Source organism: Felis catus, chromosome C1 (assembly GCF_018350175.1).
Source record: "Felis catus isolate Fca126 chromosome C1, F.catus_Fca126_mat1.0, whole genome shotgun sequence".
Taxonomy (NCBI): Eukaryota; Metazoa; Chordata; class Mammalia; order Carnivora; family Felidae; genus Felis; species Felis catus.
Window position 1 is genome coordinate 32,160,832 of NC_058375.1, and position 23,570 is coordinate 32,184,401.

At 59.7% G+C, this 23,570-nt stretch overlaps 1 protein-coding gene across 1 annotated transcript; it reads left to right on the plus strand.

Annotated features, from left to right (window-relative positions):
- The first annotated feature begins 1,146 nt into the window (after positions 1–1,146).
- FOXO6 (forkhead box O6) lies at positions 1,147–22,666 on the plus strand. The gene is made up of 2 exons (XM_023258561.2): positions 1,147–2,029; positions 20,471–22,666. Exons 1-2 carry the CDS (start codon positions 1,616–1,618, stop codon positions 21,728–21,730), a joined length of 1,674 nt encoding a protein of 557 aa, XP_023114329.1. The 5' UTR covers positions 1,147–1,615; the 3' UTR covers positions 21,731–22,666.
- Positions 22,667–23,570: the final 904 nt, after the last annotated feature.

Sequence of the window (23,570 nt, forward strand, 5' to 3'; positions counted from 1 at the left end):
AAGGCTGGCAGGTACAGTGGTGGCTAGAAACCTAGCCTAGGACCCTGCAGGATGAGGTCGTGGACTCCCTCTCCTTTCTGAGGCCACATAATGATCTGATCAACATCTGACTCCTCCACTAGCCTGTGCCATAGGTACCTCATCTGTCTCTGTCACCTGCCACTTTTGTTGGAGTGGCCCGAACAGCGCCTGGTGCATGAAAAGTGCTCAATAAATATCAGTTAAATAAATGAGAAGCTTCTCCCCAAACAAGATGAACTTGGGGGCAAGTGTTTGTTCAACAGCCCCTGCAAGCGCCTCCAGAGGCTACAAAACAGTGGTTTGCAAAATGTGGTCCCGGGTGCATCACCTGGGAACTTGTTAGAAATGCAAAGTCTCGAGCTCCAACCCAAACTTACTGGCCTGCAATGTTTTAACAAGCTCTCCAGGTTGATTCCGTTACATGTTAAACTTTGAGAACCAAGGCTCTGAAACTATGTCCACAGGTCCCCTAAGAGCCCCTGAAGAACCCATTTGCAGATGGAGAAGTTACAACTGTGGCCAAGCCTCGCCCCAAACTCAGATATTCTTGATCCCTTCCCTTTCCCCAGACCAGTCCAGGGTACAAAGGAGAGCTCGATCATTCGCCCTATCAGGTTTCGAAGATAGGAAACCCGGGGGTCTGGAAGCAAGGGGCGGGGCATTCCCCTCGGGAGTAGAAGGCGGGGCCAAGGGTTCTGAGCCCCGCCCCATCCCCGTTGCCCCGGGAAACCCCGGGTTGTAACAATAACCCGCTGACGCGCTTCTGGGAGGGATCCTGCCGAGTCCGTGGGCGGGACAGCTGGGCTGCGGACCAATGAGAGAGCTCGGGCCCCGCCCCCGCGCCCCCTCCCCCAGCGCTGAGCAGGGGGCGGGGTCGCTCCCGCCGCTCCTCCCCTGCTCCGTAGGCGGCGCTGTTGCGTGCGGGGGCTGCGACGGGGTCGCCCTGAGCCGGGAGCCCCGCGCCTCAACCCCCAGCCCACGGGCGGGGCACGCGGGAAGGCCGAGGATTCCGTGGCCGCGGGCGGGCACGCCCCGCCCTCTCCCGCGCCGGGCCCGCCCCCTCCCCGTCCCCCGCCCATCCCGAGGTGCAGCCGGCGCTGAGCGCGGCAGGCGCGGGAGCTGGCGCTGGAGCCGGAGCGGCGGCGGCGGCGGCGGCGGCGGCATTCACGGGGCGGCGGCGGCGGCGGCGCGGGCTCCGGCACGGGCTCGGGCTCCGGCATGGTGCAATCCGGCCTCGTCCCGGGAGAGCGGGGCCCGCGTGCGGGGCCGGCGCCGGGGGAGCGGCGGCAGCGACGGTGGCGGTGGTGGCTGCAGGCGCAAGCAGGCGGCAGGTGCTAGAAGCGGGGCTGGGCGAGGTGTGTGCCCGCTGGGCTCCGGGGCCGCCGCTCCCTCGCTGCCCCCATCTTTCCCTCTCTTCGGGATTCCCAGCGTGTCCAGCCCCCTGTCTCCGCGCCCCGGCCCATGGCGCCCCGCGGTTGAGCCGGCGCCGCCAGGGACCCCTCCCGCGGGCCTCCCCGGGGCGCGCAGATCCCGGAGCCGCCCGCCCACCCTCCGCGGAGTCTCCCTCCCTTCCTCGCCCGAGCCGGGCGGGACCATGGCTGCTAAGCTGCGAGCGCATCAGGTGGACGTGGACCCGGACTTCGCGCCGCAGAGCCGGCCGCGCTCGTGTACCTGGCCCCTGCCGCAGCCCGACTTGGCCGGCGACGAGGACGGAGCGCTGGGTTCAGGGGTGTCTGAGGGCGCCGAGGACTGCGGGCCGGAGCGCCGGGCTACGGCCCCGGCGATGGCCCCAGCGCCGCCGCTGGGCGCGGAGGTCGGACCGCTGCGGAAAGCGAAGAGCTCCCGGCGGAACGCGTGGGGAAACCTGTCCTACGCCGACCTCATCACCAAAGCCATCGAGAGCGCCCCGGACAAGCGACTCACGCTCTCGCAGATCTACGACTGGATGGTCCGTTACGTGCCCTACTTCAAGGATAAAGGCGACAGCAACAGCTCGGCGGGCTGGAAGGTGGGAGCGTCCGGCTGGGGAGGGGGGCTGGGGTCGCCGGCTGGGGATTCCAGGGGCCGCTAGGTGCGTCCGGATTCCCAGTGAGCCGTCGGGAGGGAGGCCCCGGGGCACCCCTTGGGGTCACGGAGTGTGTGCCCGGGGAGTGGGGCTGGCCAGCAGACAGGCGGGGGCGTGCTGGGAGCAGCTGTGTGCGTGCTCTCGATGCAGGGTGGGAGGTCTGGTGAGGTGACAAGGGACTGCTACTTTGAAGCACCCCCGAGGGACACCCCCACCCCATCCTTGGCAGCAGAGCAGAGGAACCCGTTTCCAGGCCTCGGGTATTAGGGGGCCCCCTCTTCACCCCCACGAGTTTGCTTTGTGTGTTACTCTTGTTTTACCCTCTCCACCCAGGGCACCCTCCTTAAAGAGCCGGAATAATGATTTGGGGCCAGCCCCTGCTTTCCCCCCAAATCTTTCCCACTGTCCTCCCTGGAGCTGGCTCCAGGGTAAGGAAGGAGTGCCACGCTGAGCCCACAGTTCTTCCTGTGGTGTCAGGAGTTCACCCTAGGGCACCAGCCAGCCTGGGGTGGGGAGCTGGTCAGGTGAGCTGGGATCTGACCTCTCCACGGGGCAGCTCTTCTTCCCCCTTGCCTGGGTCAGCATGGTGATGACCTCTGCTGGTGTGAGGGCAGGGTATTGAGGACTAGGGATCTGTCCCTGCCCACCCCAGGCTGTCTTCCACTCTCCTGGCTTTCCCAGCCCAGATGGATTGGGAGGGGAGGGGAGGGGAGGGGCAGGGGCACCCCAGGAAGGCCTCTGTGCCATCCAGTGGAAAGGGGGGAGCCATCTTGGGAGAGGACAAGGGCTTGACTGGATTGTGGCCTCCAGACCCTCCTCTGGCCGTCTTGTCCAGGAATGGGGATAGTTGGTGCCTTTGCAGAAGGAGGAGGTTTGTAGGGGCTGTGCCTAAGGCCTCTGAGCTGTTAGGCCTCCTGTGGGAGAGGGGTCTCTGCAAGGGGGGGGCTTGCCTAGATGGAGGGAGGGAGCTGTGCCTAGTGGTGGCTGCAGACAGGGTCAGGGGAAGGAGGTGTGCCAGAGGAGGAGGAGGCCTGTGGACGTGGACAGCTCTGGTTGCCCAGTGGCTGCCTCGTAGGGGCCACAGTGCTCTGACCTGGGGGCGCGTGACTCTCAGGCTTCGTGCTGGCTGCTTCTCTGTCTCTCTCTGACCACTATGGGGGTAGAGGCACAGGTTGGAGGCACTCACGTGAGTCTCCCTCCACACCCTCTCTCCAGTCCCCTTGGTCTCAGACCCCACCAGAACACTTATTCCTCCTAAGTGGGCACTGCTTTGGGGTTTTGCAGCTTTGCTCCCACCTCCCTCCCTGTCCCCATGCATTGTCCCACTGTTCACTTCTCCCTGTAGATTTCCTGTCCTCAAGAGCATAGCGTTTGGATGCCTCTTCCAGGAAGCCTTCCCTGACCCCTTTTAGCTAGCTAAGGACTCCCTCTTCTCTGGCCCTCTCCCCGCCTGTCACAGGGCTCAGTCTTTTGTGTCTTGTTTCATTTCCCTTCCCCTCACCCCCTTTAGAAGACAGTGGCAGTGTGGGAGCAATCTCTGTGCCCACAGCAGCCAGCGTAGAGCCTGGCACTGGGGAGCCATCAGTGCTTATCTGGTGAGAGTGTGAGGAAATGGGTGGCTGGTGCAGAAGATACTGAGGCTGGGGAGGGTACTGTGGGCCAGAGTAAGCTAGGAGGGCTTCTTGTAGGAGGTGGAACTCCGCTTGAGCTTGATGGATGAGGGCTGGTGGGGGACGCTGGCAAGAGGAGACATGGGGCTGGATGCTGGGGGAGAGCTGCAGTTCATGCAGGGTCTCGGGGTCAAGCCCCGTGCCAGGCACCTCCGGGCATCGTGTCCGGTGTCTCCTTTAATGCCCTCAGCAGTCCCTGAGGTGGGTTTTACTGTCACCATTTACAGAGCTGGGCGCTGAGGCGCAGAGTGGAGGAGTGAACTGCCCAAGGTCACACAGTCGGTAGATGGGAAAGCTGGACTCCAATCCAGGTGTGTCTCCCTCCGAGGCCCCATAGAGTCTCTGGAATAGTGTCCTGCTGGCACTGGGTGTGGGAGGGGGACCCAGATGGCTTTTGAACAGGGGCAGGTCTAAATCCTAGAATGGGACTGGGAATGTGCTTGGAGATATAACATAGTCGCATGAGTTCATTTCTCAGGCGGTGTGACTGAGGCCCCGGAAGGGGACGGAACTCCTTAGGTCGCTGGTGAGCGGCAGGCCTTGGATGACGGCCCAGGTCTCCTGCCTACCCACTGGAAGTGGTTACCACTGCACCACGGTGCTGGGGACACACTGGTCCTCCCTGCACCTGGCTCAGGAAGGAAGGAGCCCTGGCAGGCAGGTCCTGAGCTGGGGCATGGGAGAGGGAGCCTGAGGCTTGGGCTTGTGACCCAGGCCCTGGCCGAGACCACCCAGGCACTGGATGAGGGCTGTTCAGGGGGGCCTCTGGCCTTTCCCATCTCATTCCCTCAGTGGCTGCCCTCATTCTGCCCCACCCCCCATCCTTTTCCTCCTCTCATTCCTGCTCCCCACCCCACCCCACCCCGTTCCCATTCAGTCCCTCCAGGAACCCAGTGGAGGGATAATCCCCAGCTCCTGGGGCCAGTCTGTGCTTAGAAAGGCTTCTGTACACCTCAGGTGCCAGGCCTGGGGCTGGGGCCCATTGTTCCTTCCTCCCTCCCCTCCCCCACATAGGTGTTGCACCTGAATCCTTGGGGTGTACCAAACCCTGTATTAGATGGAGGATGGGGGACCAAAGGGGAAGGCGTCGGGCCTGCCTTCAGGATGCATCAGGGCTCCACACCCAGGCTGTGTATTTTACAGGCAGGAAGGTCTGGGGATGGGGGCAGGGGTGCAGGGAGGGCAGGTTAGACCCCCTGGGAGCCCAGGCAAACCCTCACAGAGAAGGTGGCACTTGATCCGGGCTGTCTTCATTGGGGGGCAGAATTTGGGAGAAAGTCTCTCCAGGGATGTTGACTGCATACGCAAAGGCAAGGAGGTAGAACTGTACTAGACCATTGGGCGGGCCAGGCCAGAACCAGTAGCTCCTAGGGATGGGTGGAAGGTGGCACAGGAAAGGCGGAGCGGGCCAGATCAGGAAGGGCCCACATGCTTGGCCTTTGCCCTGTGGTCCCACCTCTGATGTGGGGAGGTAGTCAAAGGTGCTGAGGATAGAAACAGGAGGAGGCAAGATCAGCAGCAGGTGCCAGGACCCCCAACAAGCTGAAACCTGCAGAGAGGCTTGGCTTGGTGCTGGAGACCCCCCCAAAGAGGCTGATAGTGTTTCCCTCAGGGTCTCCAGGCCCTGGGTTAGGGCTTGGACAGGAGGTCCTCCTCCCTCTGCAGTGTCCTAGAAGTGTGTTTGTCAGACAACCGGGTAGAACCTCCCACTTCTCGGATGCTCCAGCCCCATCTTCCCTGGTGCACAACTCCTCCAGGAAGCCTTCCAGGCTGCTATGGGTCCTGGTGCTCCTTCCATTTAGCGGCCCCTGGAGTTGTTCTTCCTGCTTTTGTGTTTCCTGGCTGCCAGCTCCCCTGAGAGCTCCCAGGCCAGGCCTGGGTCCCTCCCATTCCAGTCCCCAGGCTTGATGGGGGAGGAGCACAGTGGATGGGGACTTCCCTTTTCCCTCAGGGCCTGGAGCTGCCCTGTGGTTGGGGGATGGGGTCTTGAGGGGTGGTGCTACCCCCATCTGGCCGAGGCTGGCCAGTAGGTCTTAGGTGGGGTGGAAGGAGGGACCGATGGAGAGACCTCTGGGAGAGGGGTCCTGTTACAGCCAGGCTGAGCAGTAGTTGTGAGTGCAGAGGGCTCCCGCTTCTCGCCTCCTTCCAGCTTGCTCCAGCAGGGCTCCCTCCTCCTTCTTTGTCCTCCGGGGATCCCCAGCCCCAAGGGCTGGTGGGGGTGCGGGAGGAGGCGGTGTGAGCCCCGGTTGGGGGGTGTCCTCACCCCCCGCACTGCACGAGCTGGGGGCTGGCAGCTGCCCGCCTCCTGGGCACGAGCCCGTGCCAGCCGCTCCTGGCACAGTTGCTGGCACGCCCGGCAGACTCCCACGGCCACCTGCTCACACCCACCCACGAGCGCTGGCGCGCTGCGGGCCCTTCCGGCTTCCCGGGCCTCCCGGCGCCCCTCCCCCGCCGCCCGGCTCCGGAGCCCCCACCCCAGTCCTCTGCTCCCCGCCGGCCCCCTCGCTCCCCGCCAGCCCCTGGGCCCGGCCCCCTCCCTGCGCAACTTGGGGAGCTCTGGAGTCTGGGTTGCGGGGAGGCCCCCTGGGTTGCCGCGGGGAGAAGGGGGGACGCGGAGACAGACAGACAGACGGACAGACAGGGTGAGGGCCCCGCCTGCCACCTGGCGCCGCTCCAGCGGGACGATGGCGGGCAGCGCCGTGCCAGGCGGTAATTGCAGACAGACTAATTTAAAGAGATGAGACGGTTATTTTTAACTCGTGTTAAGGTAATGAACGGCGCGGGGGGTTTGTGGGTTCGAAAGTTCAGCGCCCCCCCAGCCCCCACTTTCTGCGGGTTGGGGCCCCCCCTCTCTGCACACACCCTGAGGACTCCAGCTTGGGGACTGACTGGAGTTGGGGGCCTCTGCCAGAGACGGGGCGGACTGAGAGGGCCAGGAAAGAGGCGCCCCCTAGTCCAGCGCAGATCCGTTCACATTCTGGCCACCATGTTTCCAGAGGCACTAGCATCCCTGTATCCCAGGGGGAGAAGTGACTTGCCCTGGGGTCACGTCCCTAGGAAGTGTCCGGCCTGGGAATTGAACCCCTTTCTGACCCCCAAACTCAAGCCTTTTCTGTGCCATTGGGGCTGGAGGAGGGGGCTCGTGTTTGGATCTTGAAAGGGTGCAGGCTCATTCCGGGCAATCCACAGTCATGTCTTTGAGCAGCAGTTGGTAGTGGCCACCGCACAGGGTCCTGGGGGTTGTGGAACCCCCCTCTGTCTGGGTCCTCCGAGGAGTGGGGGTGGGTGGTCATGAGCTAGGTGTGGATATGAGCTTCTGGGATAGGACGTACTGGCTATAGCAGGGGAGCCCCCTCCTCACCTCACTGTCTCCCTTACCTGTGGGAGGCTCACCAGCAGCCCCTCCCTATTTGCAGCCTATGAGCTTGCCTCCCAGCTTGGGGTTGGGTACGCATGCCCCCCCCCCACCTTCCACCTCCAAATCAGACTTCAGGTCTCTAGGGAAGGTGGGGAGTCATGGAACCCAACACTACTTTCCAAGCCAGCTCCATCCCCTTCTCACACACCCCTGGTGACTGAGTGGCTGCCCTCTGGGACTGCCCACTGTATTGCAAGACAGGTCTTAAAGTTGTTAGCACTTCCTTCCTTCTCCCTGGCAGTGGTCCAACCCCCTGGAGCATCACTTGTGTCCTGGTATATTAGTTCAGCTGCTTGGGGTCAGCTGGAGCTGTGGAGTTCGAACTGCTGAGGGGTGGACAGAGCATCCACAGAGCACCCGTGAGGGAATGTGATCCAGTGTGTGAGCTGGAGCAAAGCTCTTCCCCATTCTGGTCCTTGGTGTTCTCTTGCGTGTCCAAAGGGCCTTAACTGGATCCCTGGTTCTTTCAGGCTGCAGCTGACACAGTCGGGTTCTAGGAGCCATGAGGGGTTAGTTGGGACCCAGGGCACAAAGCACTGATAGGATTTCTCATGGGTGCAAGCATATGATTGATTACAGGTGTGGATGGACTTGAACTTGGGATTCCTGCTTGGGGATGCCTCCCCTGCCCCTGGCAGTACCCAGATGGCAAACATTGGACACAATGAACGGAGTGCTCATGGCAGTCTCAGCGGGCCCCCGGAGCAGGCAGATGGGGGGTGCAGGGTGCTGGGTGGGCATTAGCTAAGGCTCTGGGCCCTGGGTAGGGTGCTCAGGGGGACAGCTGGATCTGGAGCGCCCCCCTTCCTCCTGGCACCCTGGTTACCATGGAAACCAACTCCTGTTTGGGAGGGTTTGGCTGTTTGCTGCCTCTCCCCACCCCCCAACCCATATGTGGAGGTGGGAGGGGGGCCAGGTGGCGTGTGGGGGAGGGGCCTCCCACACCCTCCCCCTGGGGCCTCCCTCTTTGCAGAGAAACCTTTCTGGTCTCTAAAGAGGGGTGCCTCTTGTGGGAAGGGGAACAAGAATTAACGTCTGGGTGCTAGGCAGTTGGGCACTTCGCATACATTCTCTTTTTATATCGTCTCTGGATCCTGCCAGATATGTGTTAATAGCCCCATTTTGCGGTTGAGGAAATGGAGGCCAAGAAAGGTGAAGTCACTTGGCCAGGGCAGCATACCTGGGATGAGGCCGAGCCTGGATTTAGACACAGACCTGTCTGTGTTCCCCCTTGTGCTGTGCAGCCTCAGCCCCACACACCCTAGTGCTCCTGTGCCCCGAGGCTCACTCATGCTCCAGAACCCTCTGGGGATCCTCAGTTCCCCTGCGAGCCAACCAAGCTCAAACTGCTCTGTTTGGACCCCTGGGCCCTCAGCTGGCCTTGGCCCTGCCCACCCTCCTGCTTTCCCTGCTGCCTACGATCTTAGGACACCTTTTGCATTTGCCACTTTCACACCCCATACCTGCTGCCGTTGTCAAATGCTCATCGAGGGAGCTACTGACTCATGGACTGATCCCTTGTGACACCCTTCAGAAACTAGGCTGGGTGCTTGGGTGGATTGAATACAGGCCCACCTCTCAGGTGATTCTGGAACCCACTACATCTCTCTGAGAATTCCTACCTTAAATCCTTCATTGTTGGCAAACGTGGTTGATGATCCGAATCACCTGGAAGTTTTTAAATAAATAATACAGGTTTCTAGTCCTAGTTCAGTGGCTCTGATTCTAACAGGTCTGTCTAGTGACGGACCAGATCCTGAGCCAGTGCCTCAGGTGGTAGTGTCCTGAGCTCCTGCTTGTACCTCCCTTCTGCTCCCAGTGTAGACCAGCTTCTTCTCCAAGCAGGCGGCCCAGGTGAAGCCCCCTCCTCGCCTCGCTTTTTTGTTTCCTCCAGAGAACTGAAAGCCATGCAGTCAGGTCCAAGGGACTGACTCCACAGCCCCGACACCTTCCCCCTCGCTTAGGAATCACACTGCATAGACACAGCTGGAGAGGATGAAACTAGCAGCCGGGGCTGACACCCTGTGCCACTGGGAGCCTTTGGCTACAGGAGGGGAGGATGCATGTTGGTGTAAATTCTCAGCAAGCCTCTGGAACTGGACCAGTGAGGAGCTGAAAGTCACAGCCCCTGTTCTCTGATAGCTCCCTGTGTGTACAGTGCCGGGTTGTTCCCACAGGGTCCAGTCCAGGGGCCTTAGCATGACACTCAAGGCCTTGGCCCCCTGGTCCCAGTCAGTCTCTCCAGCCACATCACTCCGACCTCCCACCTTCTGACCCTCGAATTAGCCACACTGAACTATTCTGGCCGGGGATTCAACCGCCATGTGCCATTACACATGCTTTCGTCTAATTCTCACAGCACCCTGTGAAGCTGGTACTGTGACTCTACCGGTTTTGCAGAGGAGGAAACTAAGTCTAGAGAAAGAAGGTGGCTTTCACTGTATCCTGCTGTAAGCGACAGAAATGAAATTCCCCAGGGCTAACATCTCCCTAGCCCAGAGTGCTGGCCAGGCCTGTCCAAGCTGATCACGCCCTCCCTGGGGGATGACTCCAGGGGTACCTGGCTCCCTTTCTCAGACAGAGCTCCCTGAGGGCAAGCCCCGAGCAGCCCAATGTGGTGTTTTCTCCCCACTCCCCACGCCATTTGCAAGCCCAAGGCTGCTGACAGCTTCCTCCATTCACCTTAACTACAGGTGTAAGCCACCCAAGACAGTGCTGCCCAGAGGAACCAGACTGGCTCCCTGACCTTGAGTGGCCCACAGGTCAAACTGGGGAGGTAAGATGAGGACTCCTGAATTTGATTCAGGATAAAGATGGCTCAGGGTCATGAGGGAAGGCCACATAATGAGCCCTGGGTATTCGGAGAATACCAGATATTGTCTGGGGAACCAGACAAAGGAGGTCAAACCCTCCTTTAGGAGCCCCATGGGGTCCGGTTCTGTTGGTCAGAGCACAGCAGGACTCAAAGCTAGGGAAGCGAGCTGGGCTCTAAAGGAGAGCAGTCTTGAATATCAAGCCAGGGAGCTGGCACTCCACGCTGGGGAGTGATACAGGCAGAGAGATCATTCGAGGATGGCGTGGACAGGGGGAAGGACTGGCTTGGGCATCCAGTGTGGGCCTGGTACTGGGGTCCAGGGGAGAAGATGAGCCTGAGACGGTAGAGGCCCAAAGAATCCAAGAAGCAGGCCTGAGGTCCCTTAAGGATCTTAGAAGTGAGACAGGGTGGTGTGCTTATAGGAGTCTTGGAGGCAGTGGGCAGGAGCGGAACCTGGCCCTGGGTGGCCTTGGGCAACTGAGCCTCAGTTTTCTCCTCTACAAAGTGGGATAATGATAGGACTTATGCCCGAGCAGATGTCATTACTGCTATACGTTGCTCTGAGAAAGGAAAGGAATCCCTTCCCCACTGCTGTGTAGGGCGGGGATCCTGGGCCCTGATCCTTGAGAGACACTGACTTGTGCGAGTGTATGTGTGTGCTGGGGGCCAGTGGTCCTTCCTCTGATGCCTCCCTTTCTGTCCGGAGGTGTCGGCTATTCAGGATAAGCTTCAACCTGCCCCCACTTGACCCACTGCTTTCTGGCCTGCAGAGCCTTCCTCAGGGCTTGGGAGGGAAGCAGGCAGGTTTTAGGCTCTGTATTTTCACAGATGAAGGCAGTGGTTTGCTCAAGGTCACCCTTGAACCCAGGGCTGCCTGCCCCTGGACACGGGCTTCTCTTTGCCCACTGGGGAGGCTGTGTGACCTTGGGCATGGCCCTTCCCTCTCTGGCTCTCTGGCTCTCTCCCATCCAGAGATCCGAATTCCCCTCCCCCAACACTCTGGGATGCTGTGTTGCCTCCTCCACCCCGTCTGTCCCCTCCCCCTGTCCTCTGCTGGCCTTGCCTTCTCTGTAACCTGAGCTGGGGCTGTGGGGGAAGGGGGCTTGCCCTCTGCCAGAGGCACCTGCCAGCAGAGCAGATGTGAGGGGATGGAGGCCCCCTCCCCCCAGGGGAGCTCAGGCTCTTAGCCCAGCTAGGCTGGGGCTGGGGCATGCAGCCCTCAGCACACCCAGCCCTGGCCTCTGGCCTCTACACCCAGAGCTTACCCTGGGCACTTGTTCATTTTCCAGCGGACGTTCATGCTCCAACGTGTCCCGCAAAGACCTCTCAGTATCCAGAAGACAGATGGCAGATGAGGGCTGGTGCCCCGGTCTGGGTGGGCTGCCTTGGGCTCCTGGAGCCCCTTGGCGTGGGGACAGAGGGCCAAGGGCAGCCCCTGGGGGAGAGGCCAGTGTCTGTGCGGGTGGCCGTGCCCCTGGGAGAGCAGATGGTTCTCTTGGCGCTGTGCCCACTCTTCCTCTTTCCCCCCTAGGAGCCAGCCTACAGGGCTGGGGCACAGCTGCTGGGCCCTCCCCAGAGCTGGGCCCAGGGCAGGGCTGGGTGAGGTCACTGCAGCTGCTCCCAGGGCCTGGGGCAGGGCTGTAGGGAGGTGCTGCCTACAGAGGGGACAGGGCTCAGATTGAGGAGAGATAGGGAGAGGCCTGAATGGCTTTGCATCTAGGGATCCCCATCAGTCTTGGACGAGGGAGGCAAGAGTCTGCGGAGGAGTTGATGAGCCAGTATGGACAGCAACCCCCTCCCTCCCACTCCTACCCCAGGCCCACCTGGGAGCTTCTACCTGGCCTGGGCGCCTCCTTAGAGGCATCTCAGGGTGGGAGGAAGAACAGGGGCCCTGGGTGTGAATTCCTGCAGCATCACTTATACCACGTGACCTTGGGCAGCTCCAGGTGTCTCTCGAAGCCTCAGTTTCTCATCTGTGAAATAGGCACACTGAACCAACACAGAGGTTTGTTAAAAAGACAGTAAGATTTTAAGCGTTGTGGCAGCATGGTGCGTAGCACACGATGAATGTTCAGTAAATGGTGGTTTCTCTCCTCCCTTACTTTGCTAAATTCTCCCGAGGGTCCTGGAAGCGCTGAGGAAGAGCAGGGAGGGGGCAGAGGCAGCTAGAGCTGGCGGGGAAAGCAGGGGTGAGGAGGAGAAGGCAAGGCCTGGAGCTCTGGCCTGAGGTTTTGCTGAACAGCAACAGCACAGAATTGCCAGGTCTGAGCGGTTCACAGCCGCTGAGAGCTCCGTCCTGTGTGTTGACTTACTATGAGCCAGGGGTTGCTCCGCAAAGTTCAAGTAGCGAGGCCAACTCATACACACTCGCACTCTGGTTGGTAGTTCTGTTTCTCTGCAGTGGCGCTGAGGTAGGAGCGGCTACCTTTGGGACTTGCAGAGGGAACGGGAAAGATGTCACAGAGCTTGCCTTGGCGGAGCAGCAGGAACCAGCCCAGCAGAGACAGAAGGAGGGGCCGAGGGAACAGGAGTGCGCAGAGACATGGCGGTGTCAGACCTCCAGGGGGGCTGAAGGGAATGCGGGTGGTGAGGCGGAAGAGCCTCAGAGGGCCCGTGTATGTCAGTCTGGAGTTGGACCCAAGCCCACAAGTGATGAGAAGCCATGGGCTTTTGGGTAGAGGTGGGCCTCGACCTCTACTGCTGGTTTGCTTGTACCGGGCTTGGCGTATGGGCTCCGCTATCTCTGGGGTAGGCGTGGGGGATGTCTTGGGACCTCATGCCTTGCGTTCAACATTTTGCTCCTCCTGGCCCCTGGCTGCCCACTGCTGTTCCACCGCTGACCCCAAGCCCAAGCACCTGTTGACACCTGTAGCCCTGATGCCCCCGCCACCTGCCCTCCTCCGCTACAGACCCTGCTACCGAGGATTTGCACACGGCCTCAGGCCTCTCCAAGTCATCCCGTTCAGCCTGGAAGCCTGTCCGTGCCGAACACCCCAGCTTCAGCCCAGGTGGCAGAGCAAGTGACCCTCAGAGAGACTGTGACTCCAAGACAGGCGTGTGTTGCTGGCCAACCTGGGGCCCTGGAGTGGGGTGTGGGATAAAGGTTGGGACGGGGGCTGCTCCTAGGGCTCTGAGTCAGGGAGGGGATGAGATTCTTGACAGATAGGTTCTCTTCCAGGTCCCAGCCCTCCCTGTGAATATCACGATTGTTACCCTCTTTTATAGGGGAGGCCCAAGGTCCCATGAATGAAGTTGGGATTCCCACTCTGCTCCCCACCTTTCTTCATGCAGGAAGGAGGGGGAGGGCAAATGTGAGTCATGGAGGGAGCCAGAGAACTCACACGGCCCCAGGGAGGCACTCAAGGGAGGAGCTGGAGCTGGAGCTGGATGGTCATCACCATTGGGTAGGCAAGGTCCGCTTCCTGAGGGAAGGGCTGAGCTAAAGCTGGGACAGTGATGAAACCTGGAGAGATGTCCAGACCTGGCTTTGGGATTGGACGGATGGACATGAGACCTAAGACTAAACCCGGGAGGGTCCTGGCATTGCCCAGATGTCAGGAAGGCCAGGAGGTAGCATGGGACTCGTGGTGGGTGGGGGACACAAGACTTGGGTCTCCTGCCTGACGAAATCCAGGAAGCTTGGGCTTGAGAACCAAAGCGGGGATGGCCATTGGGGTGGGCAGCAGGACAGTGTCCCTGCCACGTGGGGGAGGGCATGGGAAGAGCCCTGGCTTTGGAATCCAACAGCCCTGAGACCCGGACCTGGCTCCATAACTTCTCAGTTTTGTGGCCCCAGGAGTCATTGAGCCCTTAACCCTCCTGAGCGCAGTTTCCCCGCTTTGTAACATAGCGGTACCTATTGGCAGAGTGGTTATCAGGCTTGAAGGAAGAAATGTATCTAAAGAAGCCAGCCTGGGTCTGGCACGTGGTAGGTAATGGTAATGCCCTTCTCCTGCCTTGGTATTTGAAGCACGTGTCAGTGGTGTGCTAGAGCTGGCTTGCATGGGCTCATAAGAGCCAGTCCTGCACACTTTTCCCAGTTCTATAGTCAGTGATGTCATGCTGGCAGCTTAAAGTTGGCTGCCATGGGAGTATCCATGCCGCAGAAATCAGCAAAAGCTACAAATCAAATCGGGTGGGATCTTTTCTCTACTGGAGAGCTGGAGGAAGTCAATCCTGTGGGCCCTTTTTAGCCCGAGAGGGGCTAAATGGAAAGTGGCTGGGCAGAGCAACCTAGGACTCAAGGTCTGCGGGCCCTGTAGGGCCGGTGGAGATCGGACATAGTCATAGCACCAGGCAGCCCTCTGTAGGCAGGGGACAGGGACATTGCCACATTCTCCAACCCCCCCCCTCCCCCCCCGCCGGCCACCGTCCTGGGGCTCTGGCAGGCTCTGGCTTGGAGGAGGAACAACGGATGGGGTGAGCTATCAGAGAATGGAGCTGTACTGGGAGGAGAAATGAGGTTGTAGTGGAAGATAAACGAGGTTGTACTGTCAGGGAATGAGGTGGTACTTGGAGGCAAGGTGAGGCTGCATTATTAGATAAATGAGGTTGTACTGTCAGGGGATGAAGAGTACTTGTAGGAGAGATGACGTCCTGCTGGGCCAGTCGGGTTGCACCATCGTAGAACACAGCCCACCACAGGCAGAAGGAGAGACTCCGACTTGGAGGATAAATGAGGGTGTCCCGCTGGATAAATGAGGGGGCCCGTCAGGTGAATGGAGTGCTGTTAGCAAATGAGGTTGTACTCGCTGGATAAATGGGACTGGTGTGCTGGATAAATGGGGTTGTGCCGTCAGATGAATGCATTACTGCTCGTGGGCGAAGGGTGTCCTGGGAACAGATGAGGGTGTCCCGCTGGATAGATGAGCTGCCACCACCAAATGGATCAGACCTTGTCCGTGAGGGAGGCACCGTCAGCAAGGACAAGGTTGTTCTCTTCCCACTGGAGTGTCTTCCGGCCCGGGTGGGACAGGCTCTGAGAAACCTTGGCCGAAGCAAGCCCTGGGTCACTCCAGTCTATCTGGGCAGCAGGAGGGAGCAGGACGGGGGCTGGGGAGGGCAGCCGCACGTTCACCTTGCAAGGCCTTCTTCAAGTCTCTCGGAAGCCCTTATCCTTCTCTGCAGTTCCCTCTGGATCGTACTGCTCCCGACTTGTTCCATCCCATGCTTGTCTCTCGTCCTGTGCTCCCTTCTCTCAGCCCAGTTTGGGGAAGCCCCTCTCATGTACCAGCTACTCTGCACAGTTTCCTTTCATTCTGCCTGCAACATGGTGTTAACCCCCCTTTACTATCTCTCATTCGTTCAACGAACATTTATGAAATGCCTAGTATGTGTCAAACACATGGGGTATGGTAAAAAATGGACAAAAATCCCTCATGAAACTTATATTCTAATGTGAGGGGAACCAGATGATAAGTAAGTACAGGGGCGCCTGGGTGGCTCAGTGGGTTAAGCGTCCAACTCTTGACCTTAGCTCGGGTCATGATCTCACAGTCTGTGAGTTCGAGCCCTCCTTCGGGCTGTGTACTGACAGTGCAGAGCCTGCTTGGGATTCTTTCTCTCCCTCTCTCTGCATCTCTCTCTCTCTCTCTCTCTCTCTCAAAATAAGTAAAAAAGATTAAAAAAATAGTAAGTACAGAGTATAAATTATACATTAAAAAAATTTTTTTTAACATTTATTTATTGTTGAGAGAGAGAGAGCACAAGCAGGGGAGGAGCAGAGAGAGAGAGAGGGAGACACAGAATCCGAAGCAGGCTCCAGGCTCTGAGCTGTCAGCACAGAGCCCGACATGGGGCTCGAACCCATGAACCATGAGGTCATGACCTGAGCCAAAGTCAGACGCTTAACCGACTGAGCCACCCAGGTGCCCCTAAATTATACATTTATATGATTGGTATATGAACTTATTAATGTACAGATATATATATAAATTATTAATTTAGAAAGTGACCATTGCTTTAGAAAAATTTAGAGCAGGTAAGGGGGCCAAGAAATGGCAGGGAAGAGGAGCAAATGGTAAGAGCGGTCAGGATGGGCCTCACGGCAAAAGATGGTATCTGAACACAGACTCGGAAGAGAGGAGAGATTGATGTGGGCGTCTGGGTGAACGGTTTTCCCCTGAGACAGAGGCCCCAGGGTGGGATGGTGCCTAGCAGGTTCAGAGAACAGGAGGGAGGGATCAAGCAGGACAGTGTTAGGGGAGGAGTCTGAGGGGTCACAGAAGGTCTTGGCAAGGTCAAGGTGGGTTATGGCAAGGCCTTTGTTCTTTACTCTGAGATTGCGGGGGGGGGGGGGGGGGGCGGGCATCAGAGGGCTCTGGGCAGCCCTGGACGTGATCCGAGTTATATAAGGGATCACTGTGACTGCTGGGTGGTGGAGGGCTTTAGGGAAGCTAGGGTGCAAGCAGGTTGCTGTTTGAGGAAATAGAGGTTCAAAGCACCTTGCCCCAGAGTTGCACTGCCATGGAGCCCAAACTGGAATCCAGACCCAACACCAGAGGCCATGGACTTTACCCTGCATCAGCCTCCTGTCCCAGGTGGGTGAAACCCCAGGGGACCAGCCAGCCGCCCTAGCCCGGGCTCTGAGGGAGAGTGGGATGGGCATGGATGTAACCCACTGTCCCTTCCCTCTGCCCCATGATGGCCTCCCTCCTGCTAACCTGCCCCAGGCCTGCGTGGAGGTGCGGGAGGTGTGAGGCCCCAGAAGCCAGGCCCAGCTCTGGGCACAGGGGAGCCCGGGCATGCCGGGGCTGTGGCTGTGGTGGCGGGTTGCTAGGTGACTCCAAGAGGGAGCCCTGGTTACTGCTGCCTGGCAGAGGCGCCTCCCTCCTCTGCCGCCCTCACCTCCTCCGTGGCCTCTGGCCTCCCAGGAGGCCTTGTGGATGAGTCGTGATCTGCGCTCGCCACTGGATCTCGGCTGAGAGCTCTGACTGGTACCAGGTGGCTGGGCCCTGAGGAGCCAGACGGGGCTTCAGGACTGGGACTTCCTCAGGGGCCACAGCCCTGGTGCACACCTGGTACCCAGCTCCACAGTCAGAGGACTAGTCCTTGCCCAGCCCTGGGCCACCTCCCTGGGTGACCTTGAGCGAGGTCCGGCAGCCCTCTAGGCCTCAACTGCCCCATCTGGCCTGCAGAATCCCCTCCACAGGGGCCTGGTTTTCGGTGAGAGGGCCAGGGGTGCTGAGCCGGCCCAGCTCCGGGCAGCCCATCCCCACTCCCTGGTGGCTTGAGTGTGTAACACTCAATTTTGCATTAGATTCCCTATACCAACAGAGTTCCCCTACTTACAAAAAAAGAAAAAAAAAAAGTTTGAAAGCCTCTGGACTGGATGATTTCAAGCACTTGCAGTGTCGACAGTTGGCACAGCTCATCGGTGGCCAGGTGGGGGAACAGGCCCGGAGAGAAGGACAGGCTTGCCCAGGTGAGGCTTGGGGGAGTGGAAAGAGCACCATGCCGGGGGCCAGGAGGCCTGTGCTCAAATCCCTGCTCTGCGACCGGGTCCTGGGCAACCTTGGGCAAGTCCTTTCTTCTCTCTGGGTTGGGGACCAGCAACGGTTTCAGACTGGAGCTCAAGCCCCCAGGGGTACCTGGCCAGGCACGGAACAGAGTGGGGAAGGGTGCAAAGCTTCATAGGCCCAGAGCATATGCTCTTGGTACAGATAATCTAAAACATTATTTTTATATTCACGGAACTTAGATGCATTATGAAGTACAATGCAAAAATCCCCCTGAATGCTAGAAATGGAAGCACAAGGCTTAATAGGAAATTTTGACCTTGCAACGTGCCCCCAGTCCTCCCCTGCTGCCAGCTTCTAGGGATAGTTTACATGGAAAGTTTGAGAAGCACTAGAGTACTGGCTTCCTAAGATTCTTTGGAAATTCCCTGACTTGTTTCCCTCTCCCGTGGTGGAATGTGATGGCCTTTAGTCTCAAAGTGAGACTAACCCGAAATCCACACCTGGCTCTGCCATTTGAACTGTGTGACTGGCAGCTTACTTAGCCTCTCTGAGCCTTACTTTCCTCATCTTGAGATAGGGATCACAATCCCGGACTTGGATGGAGTTTGATAGAATACGTGAGATAAAGTGCTTATAACACCTAGGGCTGAACAAGCAGGTACTGAGTAGGTGCCAGCACTTGGCAATGTCCTTCCTTCTCTCCTGCTGCCAGCACTCAGAACCAGGCCGGCACATAGTGACATTGATCATTGATAAAGAGTTGTGTTCCCTGACCAACCCCCAGCTGGAGAGGCTAGGAGGTGGAGCCTCTGGTAAGCCAGACAGTCCCGTGGGGAGAACTGAGGCCCCCGAGGCCTCTGAACACAGGTGTGGAGGAGGGGCTAGGGAGCCAGGTGTAAGGGCAGGAGTGGGAAGGGGGTATCTACTTAAGGGAGCACCATTCCCTGGGGGTCTAGTTCCCCTCTTCTCAGGGCCCCAGGGGAAGCCAGGCAGGGCAACGCTGAGAGGGGCCTTGGAGTTGTCACCTCCCACGACCGGAAAGTGCCAGCGATAGAGAGCTGGGGGGGTGGGGGGGGGGGGAGCAGAGCTTGAGGAGTCAGGTCAGTACCTAGAACTGGGGTGAGAGTGGAAGTATATCCTGGGTGACAGGAAGGACCCCTCCTTAGGGAGACTGATGGGAAGGAGGCAGGAGGGAGGGCCCTCACCCGTCAGTGGTTATGGGGCTGGGCAGAAAAATGAATTACGATTAGGTCCACGAACTGGCTAGATCTGGGTAGTACCTGGCATTGCTGCCTGTGGGATCCTGGGCAAAATTACATCATGCCTCTGGGCCTCTGTTCCCTGGTACAGTGAGATGGGGTAATGCCAGCTTCCCAGACTTGTTGGTGCCTACCACAGTTATACTCAGGACACGATATTAGGGAGGTAGAGACAGAGCAGGTCTGTTGGATGATCTAAGAGTGTGGTCTTCTGGCCAGAGTGAGGGCTTTAACCAATGTTTACGAGCACCTGGTGCATTCACCGATCGGTACCCACACACATGACCTCGGGTAGTGATTTTACAGCTTTCTGAGCTTTCATTTCACTGAATGGTGCCCATTTTTGCCAGAGTAGTTCACTGAGGCCCTGAGGCTCATAGAGATTGAGTCAGTAGCCCATGGTCACGTAGCTAGGTGGCCGAAAAGAGCTAGGCATCCCGCCCAGCTCTTCTGATAGCCAAGCCCATGCTGTTTCCACGGCAGTGCCTGAATCCGGAGGTCAAGGCCACTGGGTGGTAGGCCCCCAAGCTCAGCATAAGTTCTACTCCTTCAGGTGCCTCTGGGGAGCCAGGTCATTGGAGCTGTGGCCCCCTCCCCACCTTCTTTGCAAAAGCGGGCCATGACATAGGGAGCACTAGAGGCTGGCACAGCAGAAATTTAGAAGAGAGTGTGTGCAGGGTGGCAGAGGTAGAGCCCAGGGAGGTACCCAAAAGGGCTGTGTAGCCTTGGACAAGCCAGTTCAACTCTCTGAGCCTTGATCTTCTTTTTATAAACGGGGATTATGTCACTTGATTCGTGGGGACTTTGTGAAGCTTCCACCAGGAAGGGGCTTTTGGGAGCAGAGTTACTGTGCGTCAGGTGGTCAGGAAGGGAGGGCGGGCTGGAAAGCTGGGCTGGGCTGGCCTGAAGGTGGGCACTGTGTAGAGGTGGGCTCTGAGGTCCCCAGGGCTGATGGATGTGCTCTGAGGAGCTTGCTGGGATCCAAGACTTCTAAGGGTTCACAGGAGCTCACAAGAGTTGGGGGAAATTTTGGAAGAGTTTCGGGCCCATACCCACCTTAGAGACCCCCAGCGTATTCTGCTTTCCCTGGCCAGGCCCTCCCAGCAAAGGGTTAACAGTCTTCTCTACCTGCAGTTGCATTTTAAAGACACGAAATTAAAGCAGGTAATTTATTCTCCCCACACACGAAAGAGCAATTAGTTCTAAACAGGGCTTAATCAGTCACCGCGAGATTGATTTCTGGAGCCCTGGGTTTTCGGGCTCCTGGCGCCATGCCAGGCTGGGGAGGGAGGGGGCAGACAAATGAGCCGCGGAGGCATGAGCCCTTACATAATCTGCTGGGGGGCCCTGGCAGCCTGGCTAGCCCCAGGCGGGGCGGGGCTAAGCTGGGGAGAGGGGGCCCTGCTTCAGCTCCTTGAGAGTAGCCCTCAGGGTTCGGCCAGGCCTCCTGGGAAAAGGCCAGGCCCAAAGCTCCAGCCCCACCCTCTGGGCAGTGGAAGGGGGGCGGTTCTGGGGTAGAAAAGGTGGGTATTCCTGTCCAACCTGGTACTTACACCTGTTCTCCCACACACACCCCCCCCACCCCCACCCCCGACCCCATCCACCCTTCATTTCTGTTTGCTTCCACTGCCCGTTCTGGCCCCTCTACTTCCTCTCTCGCTTTTCTATTTTCTCCCCCTCCTCTTTTCCATCACTTCCTCCTCTTTTCCCATGGTCTCCTTGCATCCCACTCCCCCACCCATGTCCTTGTCTCTGGCCACAGAACTCCATCCGGCACAACCTGTCGCTGCACACCCGTTTCATCCGCGTGCAGAACGAGGGCACGGGCAAGAGCTCCTGGTGGATGCTGAACCCCGAGGGCGGAAAGACAGGCAAGACCCCGCGGCGGAGGGCCGTGTCCATGGACAACGGGGCCAAGTTCCTGCGCATTAAGGGCAAGGCGAGCAAGAAGAAGCAGCTGCAGGCACCTGAGCGAAGCCCCGATGACAGTCCCCCAGGCGCGCCAGCCCCGGGGCCCGTGCCTGCCGCTGCCAAGTGGGCTACCAGCCCGGCCTCGCACGCCAGCGATGACTACGAGGCGTGGGCCGACTTCCGCGGCGGCGGGAGACCCCTGCTCGGGGAAGCGGCCGAATTGGAGGACGACGAGGCCCTGGAGGCCCTGGCGCCGTCGTCCCCGCTCATGTACCCGAGCCCGGCGAGCGCGCTGTCGCCCGCGCTAGGTGCGCGCTGCCCCGGGGAGCTGCCCCGCCTGGCCGAGCTGGGGGGCCCGCTGGGCCTGCACGGGGGCGGCGCGGGGCTGCCCGAGGCCCTGCTGGACGGCGCGCAGGACGCGTACGGGCCGCGGGCCCGGGCGGGGACGCCCGCCTACTTTGGCGGCTGCAAAAGCGGCGCCTACGGCGGGGGCGGGGGCTTCGGGCCTCCGGCGCTGGGCGCGCTGCGCCGCCTGCCCATGCAGACCATCCAGGAGAACAAGCAGGCCAGCTTCGCGCCGGCCGCCGCGCCCTTCCGCCCGGGGGCGCTGCCCGCGCTGCTGCCGCCGCCGCCCGCGCCCAGGCCCGGCCCGGTGCTGGGCGCGCCCGGGGAGCTGGCGCTGGCGGGAGCGGCCGCCGCCTACCCTGGCAAGGGCGCGGCCCCGTACGCGCCGCCGGTGCCCTCGCGCAGTGCCTTAGCCCACCCCATCAGCCTTATGACGCTGCCCGGCGAGGCGGGCGCCGCGGGCCTGGCGCCGCCGAGCCACGCGGCCGCCTTCGGGGCCCCGCCCGGTGGCCTCCTGCTGGACGCGCTGCCGGGGCCGTACGCGGCCGCTGCCGCCGGGCCGCTGGGGGCCGCGCCCGACCGCTTCCCGGCCGACCTGGACCTCGACATGTTCAGCGGGAGCCTCGAGTGCGACGTCGAGTCCATCATCCTCAACGACTTCATGGACAGCGACGAAATGGACTTCAACTTCGACTCGGCCCTGCCTCCGCCGCCGCCTGGCCTGGCCGGGGCCCCGCCCCCCAACCAGAGCTGGGTGCCGGGCTGAGGGCCGCCTTCCCTCGCCCCCGGGCGCCCCGCCCCGCCCCCAAGGGGCTTCTGTCTTCCCGTCCTGATCCCCTGGGCCCCTTCCCCATTCCAGCTTCACGGGGTGGGGTGGGGTGGGGGGATCCGGGAGGCAGCCCCAGGTCTGCTAGAGAAGTCCCTCAGAAGTTTACCCCTGAGGGAAGTGGTAGGGAGGGGCTGGGGCACCTGCCATTCGTGCCCAAACTCCTGAGACCCGCTCCACCTCCCTCCTGGGGCAGGAAGCCTGGGCGGAGCAGAATTTCGGGCTGGGTGGGAGGGAGTGGGGACCAGCCAGGCGGGCTGCTCTGGTCGGCGATGCCAACCGGGAGATGTGGCACGGGGCCAGAGGCGGTCTGAATCTTCGTTTCATTTGTGAGGGCCGCGACGGATAGCCCACCCCGAACTCCAATCTGATTCCCAACTCACACCTTCCCACTGGTCTTAGCCCCATCCACCCAAGCCAGGAACCCCCTCCCGAAAACACCCACACCTACCTATTGGCTGTTCACCCTGAGCTGTTTCCCTTTAGCCCTAAGCCACCCTTAGAGCCCCCATACCCATGATTCAGCCCCTCCCTCCTATCCCTGCAGGCCCTAACTTCTCCTCTCCTCTCAGGTTGGAGTCAACCCCGCCCCCCACTTCCCCCTGCCCCCAGTACTGGTCTCAGCCTCTCCAGCAGGTCTCAGCTCCGGATCCACCCCCCAAACCAACACCCCTTTCTCCGTTCCAGTCCTGCCTCCTCTCCCGTATTTATAAGTGTCCGGTCGGGGCGGGCTGTGGGCGCGGCGTCCCCGGCGCATATCGTAGGCAGTGTACCGTGGCCGTGCCGTCAGCGTGTGCGTGTGCGTGTGTGCCGTGTCGAGGCCGTGTAGAGTGCATTGTACAGCATATTTTCATGAATAAAATTGTTTTAAATATTTCCCGCGCCTTGGGCTAGCAGGGGTGGTGGTGGCAAAGGAGGATAATTGGCAGGAATCGTTGCGGGAGGGGGGTTGTCCCTGTGCCTGAGCCCCTATTGTGGTTTTGTGTCTCAGTATATGTCAGCGTTCACTGAGGCCTGTCTGCTCAACACACATTGGTTAAGCGCCTACTGAGTTCTGGACGCTGGCGATGTGCCTGTGTGGAGCTCTGCACCTGTTTGTGTGAACATATGCATGCAGGAAGTTTCTGGTTTGGGGAAATTCTGTCCTGAATACATAAGCCTGAGAGGTTGGGAGAGAAGGCACAGATATTCATTGAGAACCCGTTCGTGTCGGGTCCTGCATTAGGTATGATATTTTTGTTCCCATTGTACAGATGAGAGAAGAGGACCTGAGAGGGAGAATGGTTTGGGAAGGCCTGTTGGGATAATGGAAGGGAGGCCTTTGGAGGCACACAGACTTCTCTTTGAATCCGCTCCCTGCCACTTGCCAGCTCAGTGACCATGAGCAAGTTTTCAACCTCTGTAGCCTTACTTTCCTGGTCTAGACCACAGGGAGTAGCATCCCAGAAGGTGGATTTCGGCTGAGGAGGAAATGAGGAAGGTATGTAAAGTGCTCAGCCCTGCACTCATTCATTCATCCATCCATGGAAGCTTCCGTGGGCATCTTTATTTTCTACTTTTCCCTCACTTCCCCATAGTGAGCGCCTTTAAGTGCCAAGGTCTTGCACCGAGCATCGGGACTGCCAGAGAGAGCATCATAGGCACAATGTCTGCCCTCAAGTAACTTAGAGGCTCAAGGGGACACAAGTGAGGAAACAGGAGATTATCGATCAGAGCTGTGATGAATGGAGGAGACGGGCTGTGCGAATGAATGACCCTGCCGCACCTGTCCCGGGCTTGA